Source organism: Nomascus leucogenys, chromosome 19 (assembly GCF_006542625.1).
Source record: "Nomascus leucogenys isolate Asia chromosome 19, Asia_NLE_v1, whole genome shotgun sequence".
Taxonomy (NCBI): Eukaryota; Metazoa; Chordata; class Mammalia; order Primates; family Hylobatidae; genus Nomascus; species Nomascus leucogenys.
The window spans coordinates 49,150,250-49,161,878 of NC_044399.1; the positions used below are offsets into that span (position 1 = coordinate 49,150,250).

At 44.2% G+C, this 11,629-nt stretch overlaps 1 protein-coding gene across 2 annotated transcripts in view; it reads left to right on the top strand.

Annotated features, from left to right (window-relative positions):
* The window catches only part of CDC42EP3 (CDC42 effector protein 3), a 30,604-nt gene extending 19,247 nt beyond the window's left edge, over positions 1-11,357 (top strand). For both annotated transcript variants that reach the window (XM_003262743.4, XM_004091476.3), the window contains exon 2: positions 6,514-11,357. In XM_003262743.4, the coding sequence (XP_003262791.1) occupies positions 6,749-7,513 (765 nt within the window). In that variant the 5' untranslated portion in view covers positions 6,514-6,748 and the 3' untranslated portion in view covers positions 7,514-11,357. The remainder of the gene's footprint in view (positions 1-6,513) is intronic.
* The last annotated feature ends 272 nt before the right edge of the window (positions 11,358-11,629 follow it).

Genomic DNA, 11,629 nt, shown 5'->3' on the forward strand with positions numbered 1-11,629 from the left:
TGATGATTTCTATTATCACTGTCATTTACGCTTCAGTCAGTCACAAGAAACTAGAATTGTCTAGCCTAGTGCAACCCGGCTCTCTTCCTTTCTTATGAAAACCATGGCCATAGCTTCCTCTCAGGTCCTTTTGTGTATTGAAACTCTTGGATTTCTCACACAACCTGTAAGGGAGCATGTCCGTTCTCAGCAGCACTGTGCCCACCTGTCTGCCTGCCACATGTTCTCTCTGACCTGCCACATGACTGGCAAGCTGGACCCTTTTGTTGGCAAATCTTTTCTCTCTAGTGCCCCAGCAACTAGAGCATTTGTTTTTAAAGGAATCTAACTTCTGAGATGAATATGATCTCCAGTGTCATCTACAAGGGGAAAGAGGAACAAACCATGATCCAAGAACTAGGAGAAAGTTTGTGGAACTAGGAAGAAACCAGGAATAATTGTGGAAAGTTCAAATTTCAGGGTCAAGGTTTTTGAGAAAGGGCTAACTATAAGAACCTTTGTCTGTCTTTTAAGATTTAGGTAAGATAGTAGGAGTAGAGAAATGCAAGAAAACTAGAGAGCCAGGCATGGTGAGGCTCATCTGTAAGCCTAGCTGCTCGGGAGGCTGACGCAGGAGGATCACTTGAGGCCAGGAGTTCAAGACCAGCCTGGGCAACATGGCAAGACCCCCTGTTCTAAAAAAACAAAAATTGTTTTTAATTAGCTGGGAATGGTGTTGTGCACCTGTAGTCTCAGCTACTCAGGATGCTGGGGCAGGAGGATGACTTGAGCCCAGGGGTTCGACGCTGCAGTGAGCTGTGATCATGCCACTGCACTCCAGCCTGGGTGACCACATGACTTGACCCTTGGTTGCAGGAAAGGGGTTCAAGGCGAGGAAAGGACAGACACGAGTGAGTGTGCCCAGCACCCTCGGATGGCTCAGTGCCCACAGGTTAATGCTGATGTTAAGAGTTTTGACTGAGACAGAAAGCTAAAATTCTCTCATCTGGGTTGTGGAACACCCAGGAGGGCCCGCTCCCTAGTTGTAGTCTGGTAATTCGCTTCCGGCCTGTAAGCCCTTCCTGTTTAGCTCCTTCTTTTCTCTTTTCCCAACATCCCTTCCTCCAAGCAGATCCTTCTTCCTTCTGGGCAGAACGCAAAGCCCTGCCCTGACTCACGCTGACTGTTCTGATGTGTTGGTCATCCATCAGCAGTCTCCTGGAACCCAGGTGTCTTTTTTTTTTTTTTCAGACAGACTCTTGCTCTGTCGCCCAGTCTGGAGTGCAGTGGTGCAATCTCGGCTCACTGCAAGCTCCGCCTCGTGGGTTCATGCCATTCTCCTGCCTCAGCCTCCCGAGTAGCTGGGACTGCAGGTGCCTGCCACCAGGCCCGGCTAATTTTTTGTATTTTTAGTAGAGACGGGGTTTCACCGTGTTAGCCAGGATGGTCTTGGTCTCCTGACCTTGTGATCTGCCCGCCTCGGCCTCCCAAAGTGCTGGGATTACAGGCTTGAGCCACCACACCTGGCCCCAGGTGTATTCTTAAAATGATGAGGAGGGATAGGATTTCAAGTCATGGCATATAGGCCCATTCCATCATCAAAGGTTATCTATGTGTGTCACTAGTCACCCTTGCACAAGGAGCTGTCCTCACCGGCCCAGGCGATTCCACCTGCCTACACTTCCCTCCTCGCTCATGCCCTGGCCAGCAGCTCCTCCTGCATCCTCTCCCACCTGTTGAATTTTCTCACTTTCCTTTCCGACTACAAATGTTTCTCTTCTGAGATCTCTTCCCTTTTACAAAGTACAGATCCATGCTGCCTCTTTGGTGAAGGCCTGATCGCAGAAGGAAAAAGTGATCTGTCCCATAGCCAAGGTCAGGGGAGACGTGGCTCAGGCCTTTTGTGAAGTCTTCATATATATACCCACACACTGCCATTGCAGATGCTGCTTTTGGACACATTTTCCTGATGTTTGTGTTATGATCAGTAACTCATAGTATCAGGACCTAACAGCCATGTATAAAATCAGCTCTCCAAGAAAGCCTAATCTGAGCCCTGCATACACATTTATATATTTGTAATTTAAAAAAAAATAGCCAGTTCATTAACATGATTTGAAAATCCAAAATCATAAAAGGATAGTGAAATTTCTTTGCCACCCTGTTCCCCTTCCATCTACTTCCCCTCTCTGTGGACAGTCACTATTATTACTTGTGTGTTTCCAGAAATACTTTATAGATAAGCCAGTACAAATATAAATACATGCATTTGCACCTTTTTTTTCCTTTGATGATGTACATCTTTGGGATCTTCTTGGATGAGCATATGAAGCGCTTCTTCATCCTTTGTTAGAGCTGAATAGTATTCATTTGTATGGATGTGCTTAATTGAACCAGTCCTCCATAGGTGGACAATTAGGTCGTTTCCAACTCTTGACTATTATAAACTGTGCTGGTTTGAACAGCCTTGTTATTTCTATGTGAATTGGGTAAATCCCTATAAGTGCAATCTGAGGTCAGAGGGCATATAATTTGCAGTTTTGATAGATATTGCCCCACTGCCTCTACTGAGTTTGGACCTGTTCGTACTTCAACTGTCAGTGTATGCAGGGCCTCTTTCCCATCCTCATCAGCCCAGAACATTGCCACACATTTGTGTTTTAAACAGGCTTTGGAATGCACCCCTTTCATAATTAGGGAGCAGACAGAATTCCCAGGGAGGGTGCTCATTAAATGTCGTGTCAAGACCTCAAAGCTCAGAACCCAGCCACGTGGCTTCGTGCTTGGTAGCCACGCAGCTTTGGCAGAGTGGCTGGACATCAGTTCCTCAGTAGTGATCCATTTGTAAAATGGGGATAGTCACAGTAACAGCCTCATGGCTTCCTCAGCTAGTCCATGTCAAGGGTTGGAACAATGCTCGGTACATAGAGAAGCCCTCAAATATTGACTTGTATCAAGTGCTGCTGGTCCCCAGGAAATGCTCATACCCTCTCCAGGAGCAGCCACTTCTTGCTAGGGAAGAAGCCATCCCATTAGCTTTCTGCATAAGTAATTGGCAAACATTTTGAAAGAGCGGTGAGCCCAGGAAGCAGAAGGGGAAACTGATCAAGCTGCATAGACTTAGCCCAGAATGTTCAGAAAGGAGAGGAGGAAGTGGTCAGTTCAAGAAATTATGGGCATTGGATTATCAGCGTTGGATTGCCTCTCCTGGGACCAATCATGGTTGCCCCTGAGCTGGGGAGGAAAGAGAACAGATGCAATAGAGGGACTAGATCAGAGCTGCCAGATACTTTCCCAGCAGCACAAACGTCAACTTATCTAGAGTTGTAAAACTGACATTTTGCCCAAAATTCTTTAACTTTCAAAGTATTTGGGAGCTGTTAGGATTGGCACATAGTAGAAAATCAAATTATTTTTTTCTACAGTCCTAGAAGCCTGTGCCCCATCATACAGTAAACATAATGTAAAATGCCTCTGAAGGTATCTTCTCTAGTATCTCCCACTCACCAGAATCTCACTATAGCTTAGGTAGCCTCCCCACCAACCCTTTTCTTACCTTTTTTTTTGCTGCTTGCCTCCAACCTTTGCCTCCATGCCACTGACATGAAGCCCAACTTCAAGCAGGACGAGCGAGCCTCTGGTTGGAGGCCCCCGGTGCTAGTGCCTGTGGCTGGGCAAGGACTGACCAAAGGCTGGGGCTTGACCAGCATCTTGCTCCTTGGTGGGTGCCCAGCCAGGAAGCCTACAGACTGGGCCCTCCTCCCCTGCACCCTCAGCAGCACGCATTTTCTCCCCCTTTGCTCTTCCTCCTCACTGTCCCAAATCTTTGTTTAATTCAAGGGTGTATGTGAATGATCCAGTCAGAGTGGCAGGGAACTGCTCTCCAGCTACATTTTCATGGGATTTTATTTTTTTTGAGACAGGGCCTTGCTAGGCTGTAGTGCAGTGGTACAATCATAGCTCTCCGCAGCCTTGAATTCCTGGGCTCAACCAGTCCTTCCACCTCAGCCTCCCAAGTAGCTAAGACTACAGGTGTGTGCTACCGTGCTCAGCTAACTTTTTAAGAAAGTGTTTGTAGAGATGAGGCCCCATTATGTTGCCCAGGCTGGTTTCAAACTCCTGGACTCAGGCAATCCTCCTGCTTCGGCCTCCTGAGTAGCTGGGACTACTGGCAGGCACCCCCATGCCCGGCTAATTTTTTTTTTCCTTAGAGACGGGGTCTTGCTATGTTGCCAGGCTGACCTCAAACTCCAGGCCTTAAGTGATCGATTTTTTTTTTTTTAATAATTGGAACACCCTCCCTTGGGACCTGGCCTTGCATAACCCTGCCTCCATCAGCTGACCCCAGGCAGCCCTGGCATGCCCTTGAGTTGTGGTGGACACACTGTATCTTTCCATGGCAGCTGCCTTCCTGGCCATGTGTGTTGAGGACACCACTCCTGTGGGCAGCTGTTCCTCAGGCCACCCAGCTGCTCCTGCAGGCAGTCAGCCACACTGTGCCCAAAGGGCAGGAAGGCCACCTCTGAACAGCAGGGGGCCCTAGGCCAGGACTAGGCATTGTACACTCATACAGGAAGGAAGTTCTGATGTTTTAACAGGAAGAACATGGGCTTCAACTTTTGTTACCACAACAAGACCCAAATTAGAGCTAAAACTATGAGAACGAGTGTCAGGACCCACGATCATGTCATTGCTGGCAGCCCCATGGTCAGCCCACTCTGCATGAGTACAAACCTCGTACTTCCTCTGCCTCCTCCCCACACCCAAAGCCAGAGTGGGGCTGGCTCTCTCCAGTGCATTGTTCTCACCCTTCTCAGGCCTGGGTTGCTGGCCAGCATGCTGACACGCTGAGCTAGCTGCTTCCCAAATTGAGTTAGCTGTTACTGAGCCAGTGGGTGGTAGAGCACAGTTCTTGTCACCTGCCACTGGTAAATGAATTTAAAACTCTTGCTGAAAGGAAAGAAATATGGGGCAGATGCAGACAGCTTCCAGCTGCTACAAAGCAAATGTGGCTCCCTTCAAAACACCAGCTAACTCACCCAGCCCTTTGAGTATTTATTTGCAGGCTCTGCAGCCAGCGGGAGGAGCTCCTGAGGGAAGAGGTCATGGCAGAGCCATTTGGGGAGTTCCTGCAGTGGGGAAGGGTTTAGCTTCTCTGTGTCAGCATCAAAGGTGGAGGATTATTTTCAAAAGATAAGAGCATCTCATTGGCAAAAGAGGACATTACATCCCCAATGCCTTCTTGTAGCTCATCCCTCCTTATCTTATCATATAGTATGTGCAGGGAGGATATGTTGCTTTCTACACTGGTAACAAACGACCACAAACTTGAGGGCTTACAACATTTACCATCTCACAGGTTCTGTGGGTCAGGAATCTCGGCAGGGCGGAGTTCCAGCATCTCACTGAGTTGTGATTCAGTGTGGGTCAGGGTGGTGGTCTCATCAGAGGCTCAACTGGGGAAAAGATCTACTTCCAAGCTCCCCAACATTGTTGGCAGATTTCATTTCCATAGGCCCTTGCACATTGTAACTGCTCACCTCTCCACAGTCAGCAAAGGGAGTCTTCTCCCTTGTCAGCTCAGATGAAATCTCCTATAATGTAACCTAATCAGGGACCTATTGCCTGTGCCATATTCCCTTGGTTAGAAGCCAGTCACAGGTTCTACTCACAAAGGCATTAACACCAGGAGGCAGATCATGGGGGCTCCCTTCAAATTCTGCCTACTGCAGGGAGGATATAGCCTTATCAGTAATGTTTCAGTAGTGTTCCCAAGTGAAGGCCCAGCCTATAATAGAGATTCACAGTGTTTTCTCTTTGAAGCGAATCAGTTTTGTTCATTTCCTCTCATCTCAGAATGCCTTCAAATCCTGACATCCTCAACAGCCCAATACGTTGCCACAACCTGATTCCAACTCTAGCTCTCTTGTTTATTGGCTGTATGTTATTGAGAAAAGGTAACTTTCTGGGGGAAGGGCTTATCCTGAATCTCCGTTTTCTTATCTGTAAGAATGTATTCCACTAATATTTTGTAGGACAGTAGCATATAATAGTTATTGTCACTTATTAAATAATTCCAGCACCTTTCCTATAGGACTATTCATTTTATTGCATTAACTTATGTACATATGGAACTCAACAATGAAATATTAGTCTTGCTAGTATGCACATCAAAGCAAAAGGAAAATGTATTTTAAAACAAATCCAGTTGTATTTAAGGAGCTGAAATCACTGATCCTATGCTTACAGCAATTCTTAGAGGAAAATGACTAAAACCATAGACATGTCCAGAAGATGTGTCCATGGCTATGCCTAAAAAGTACTGGTGTCATAGATTTGGGGTTTTTAGGTCTTTCTCTTTCCTGTTTTCTCTAAGATGAAAATTTTTATCCACTTACTGGAAGGAAACAATAAGATAAGTTCGGCATTAATTGGAACTGGCCCCACCATTATTTACAGGCTCTTGTGAAAAGGGAAGCCCTAGGGCACCCAAAAGGGTCTTTAGATTATAACCTGCTTTGGTTTCTTCTGCAGGTTTCTCCTAGTTGTGGTCAAGACTGGATGATGTAACTGGCTCTCTAGGAAGCCTCACTTGGCCGTAACCTCAGGAAGGTTCTCTTTGACCCCATCTCATTTCGAAGCCACTTCTGAAGCCACTTGACAAAAATGATGTGACAGTTCCTATCAAAAAGGATTCAGAAACATATACCATCTGTGAAGAAAGTGGCCCTTTTTCCCACTTGCAAAATAGACATTCTCAAATTCCAAAATGCCAGCCAAGACCCCAATTTACCTGAAAGCAGCCAATAACAAGAAAGGAAAGAAATTTAAACTGAGGGACATTCTGTCTCCTGATATGATCAGTCCCCCGCTTGGAGACTTTCGCCACACCATCCACATTGGCAAAGAGGGCCAGCACGATGTCTTTGGAGATATTTCCTTTCTTCAAGGGAACTACGAGCTTTTACCTGGAAACCAGGAGAAAGCACACCTGGGCCAGTTCCCTGGGCATAATGAGTTCTTCCGGGCCAACAGCACCTCAGACTCTGTGTTCACAGAAACACCCTCCCCGGTGCTCAAAAATGCCATCTCCCTCCCGACCATTGGAGGATCCCAAGCTCTCATGTTGCCCTTATTGTCACCGGTGACATTTAATTCCAAACAGGAGTCCTTTGGGCCAGCAAAGCTGCCCAGGCTTAGCTGTGAGCCCGTCCTGGAGGAAAAAGCTCAGGAGAAAAGCAGTCTGTTGGAGAACGGGACAATCCACCAGGGAGACACCTCATGGGGCTCGAGCGGTTCTGCATCTCAGTCCAGCCAAGGCAGGGACAGCCACTCCTCCAGCCTGTCCGAACAGTACCCCGACTGGCCAGCCGAGGACATGTTTGACCATCCCACCCCATGCGAGCTCATCAAGGGAAAGACTAAGTCAGAGGAGTCCCTCTCTGACCTTACAGGTTCCCTCCTCTCCCTGCAGCTTGATCTTGGGCCCTCACTTTTGGATGAGGTGCTGAATGTAATGGATAAAAATAAGTAACAAGATGCCAACTTTTTTCCTTTGGGGTGAAAGGTACAAAAACAAACTAACAGTTGAAGAGAAGGGCTTCCGGAGCTGTATTTGCAGTTTTGTGATGGGTTTTCTAAAATAATATTCTTACAAAGTATTTTTTTACCTGTTATGCCCTGTTTGCAAAAACAATTTAGAAAAAAGCAACAAAGCAAAACCTAACTTGGCAAAAAGAGGAAGTGAGTCAGAGCCCATTTTCAGCAGGCAATGGTGATGTTCGGCTCACATATTGTTTGCAGACACACAAGAAATCTGGCTTGGCCAGGATTGGCACTAGCTATGAAGGGCTGAGCGAGTCACATTAAGGAACTTCACGGAACTTTATAGCACTCCGCCATTTTCTGAGCAAGAGGAAGTCAAAATTTATTTAACACCTAAGCCTTTTTGTAGACTCTTTTCTATATATTGCTTGGGCTCACCATAGCGAATTCTCCAGTGTTAAAACTTTTCTGTTTTCACATTTGAACTTTATGGGTTTTGGGGATTTTCTTGTAGGTCTTACATATCCCTATACATTATATCTATATTGCAGAATTTCAACTGTCAGCTACATGTTGGTAAGACACAGGCAAAGTATTACTGTAACTAAGTTATTTTTAAAGTTAAAATATATTTTTACGTGCCTTTGGCTTTTTATTGCAGAGTCTACATTTTATAGATTCTACATCAGATGTTGTTACTTGTTTCCATTGGGGTTCCATTGTAAGCTGTGTATGTGTGTGTTTGGAAAAGTGTATTCATACTTAGTTTTTTTTTTCTTCATCTGTTATACTTTTAACAGCAACCAATAATGGATTGTAAAGTGTAAAGGCACAGGTTACTCATGATGCTTCTGCAGACTGTGGGCTACACCACATATGTTATTTGGAAATATAGGTATTTTAGTACAGTACATACTTGCATTACATAGGTACTTCAAACAACACAATAAAGAGTAAATGATAAAGTGAACTTGCTTGTTTATAGTAATAAACAAGACCATAAGAGAATAAGTGTAGCTAGAGAAATTGCTTCTCTGAAATGTACATGAGCCCTTAAGGTAAGAGATGATTTCCATCTACTCTCATTTTGATTACTTCCTTATGGTTTGAGAGGCTAGAAACTGAGCCTCTCTACTTTAGGAAAAATGAACATGTGAGGTCAGATTTTTTTTTTTAAGTCAACACTGATGCCACCCTCTCAGTGCTCATTTCTGAGCATCTTCCTGACTTGAACACCTTCTACAGCAAACTCCTGCAAGTCCAGTTTCATCCCTGTAAGGCAAATGTCTGTTCACACAGAAAGCGCCATATAGACAAGATTAAGGCAGCTAAAGCGAGGGCAGTAGAGAGCACTTACCTGACCCCAAGGTGCCAGAGATGCCCTGAGGATGGTGGTTAAGGAAACAGGAGCAGGAAATGTACACACAGATTCCTGTCCCTTTGCCAACCACTCCTTCCCCATCAAAGAAAAACACTTGCACACAGTAACTACCAGCTCCTTCTCTCAAACTTGTATTTCTCCTGGAAATGTATCTCAGAAATGACCTCCTCTCCCAACCACTTCAACGATTCTTTCTTTGGGTTTGGGGTTTTTGCAATTCTATCATCTAAAATAACCTTTGGACTGCAGGTGAAATGCAGTTAGGACAACTAACCAAGTAGACGAAACAAGTTCCCCTAGACAGGGGTGTCCAATATTTTAGCCTCCCTGGACTGCATTGGAAGAATTTTCTTGGGCTACATGTAAAATACACTAACACTAACCATAGTTGATGAGCTTAAAAAATAAAAATAGAAAATTGCAAAAAAAAAAAAAGACTGTTTTAAGAAAGTTTAAAAATTTATGTTGAGCTTCATACGGGCCACAGGTTGGACAAGCTTGCCGTAGGGCATTGCGTGCTTTCCTTAACTTCTCACTTGTATTTCATTACCCATGACTCTCCAGTGTTTTTTCTGTTGGACCACACCCGTCACAGTTCACAGTTCCAAATAGAAATTTCTCAGCCTATTCTAAATCTTGTTAGTGACGAAGAGTCTAATGTATCTCATTATTTGTAGCCAATTTTAGACTCTTTCAATACCTCCCCCCCATTTTAATTAGTATTGATCATATTCAGTCTTTCATTTTACTCTTCATCTATAGCATGACCTCAAGGTAAAGATGAAACTATTTCATGAATGGTGGAGGAGTATGGCTGTGCATTAACTCTGCTCCCTCTCGGGAAAGTACTGGGGAGAGAACAGCCCTGCCAGTATTGGGTTTGATAGAGTCTAAATATTAATCACACATCCTGCCTACAGTTAGCCATTTTAGTTTCTGGGAGTCCTTTCATGTACATTTTCTTCCATTAATTGAATTAGGTGTAATTGAGATGGCAATAAATATGCCCGTATTAGAAAGAGGAAACAGAGCTACATCCGGCTTATGATTTTGTTGAGTCACTTCTCCCGAGGCAGCCTTTCCAATGCCTGGTCCCTTCCCTGGAGAGCAGGTGGACAGCTGGTGGTGGCTTTCTTTCCTGCAGAGAGGCACTTTAGACCCACACCTGCTGTGAGCTGAATTGATGTTCTCATCCTGTGAACCTTCTCCCACTTTAAGCTAATTTATCTTTACTTGTTTAAAGATAAGGAAACCCAAGATGTACTTAATTTGCAAATGGCGAGCCACCTGTGACCCAATAACCAGAAAAGAAACCATGCCATTTGTATAAGTAGAGACCCTTCTTGTTGAGGTAGGCAAGGCTCTTGTGAGCAATTTTTTTCCCCTAGTGAGACCTAACAAAAGACAAGCTATATTATTTCTGCCTGAAATTATCTGCTTGAAAAGATCAAAATATCAGGATACTTAGCTCTTCACAAATGTGAAGTCATTATCACATTTCACTGAGCCAGAAATCACTGTTAACAGCACACACAAAAGACTACACTGGTTGAACAGCAAAGAGAAACACAGGTCTCCAGAATCACAGTTTAGTCCTTCTATATTACTGCAAGTGACCTGTTTTTTCTGAAGGCTCCCACAAATGAAGTCCTGGAGTGGAAAAAATCCATAAGTCCATAAGTTAACTTGATAAATATTTTAGAATAGACAAAAGAAAATACTCAGTGATGCAGTTCTAATCCTACTTCCAATATGGAACCTGGCAAGACTGAATCATTTTACTGTGAAATATATAAACACGATAGAATGAGCCAACATGATGGCTTCTCTCCAGTAAGAGTTTTTCTTTTGGAAATGAGGTTAACCTAGGCCCAAATCTAGCAATTCTCATAAAATCCGATTTTAGAATTAGCCTGCCAGATTAATCTGAATGATTGACTTACTTTTTCTTAGGCAAGTCAAGCCAGCCACCCACTAGAAAGCCATATCCAGCAAAATAAGAGAAGCTTCCAGATGCCAAATGATAAGCCACCATCAACCCAGAGGGGAAGCCTTCTGGTTGGTTTTGACTGTATGAGATTCAGGAAGGCCAGAGTACCCCAAATTGTTCACACGACATTAACTTATTGGTACTGGCTAAGCAATATATGTATTAACTAAAGGAGGAGATGGTCTTTTGGTAGATTTATGGACACACTTGTTTCATCTGACTGTAAATATATTGCATGCTTTATTCTGATGGTGCACTATTTCATCCAGCAAGCTTTTCATCTGAGAATGTTTAATGTTGACCTTATTCTTAGAGCAAGTAGATCTAAATATTTTTCAGCTGAGTTATTAGGGAGTCATTATTCTGTGGTACAATGCTGCAAAAAGCATCATGTGGAAGAACGGGAACTATGCTTACTTTATGAAGTGATGTATAACACAATGAAATCTGTTTTACAACTACTGTGCTGCATTTAATTATCTTCCATTTTTGCTGTTAAAAAAAAAAAAAAATCCGTTAATGATGTCACTTCCATTGGCTCCCGGGAGGTCAGTAATCCCATCCTCTGAAGGTCAGCCAAATTTCCCTCATGGAAGGCAGATCGACACGGGTGATAGATAAAAACATCTGCCCAAAGCAAAGCCATCATGCAGAATAGAGTTAATATTCCAGAGACTCATCACGCAGACAAGAGATGTCTGCCATACATCAAAATGAGCAAAGCTGAGTCAGTG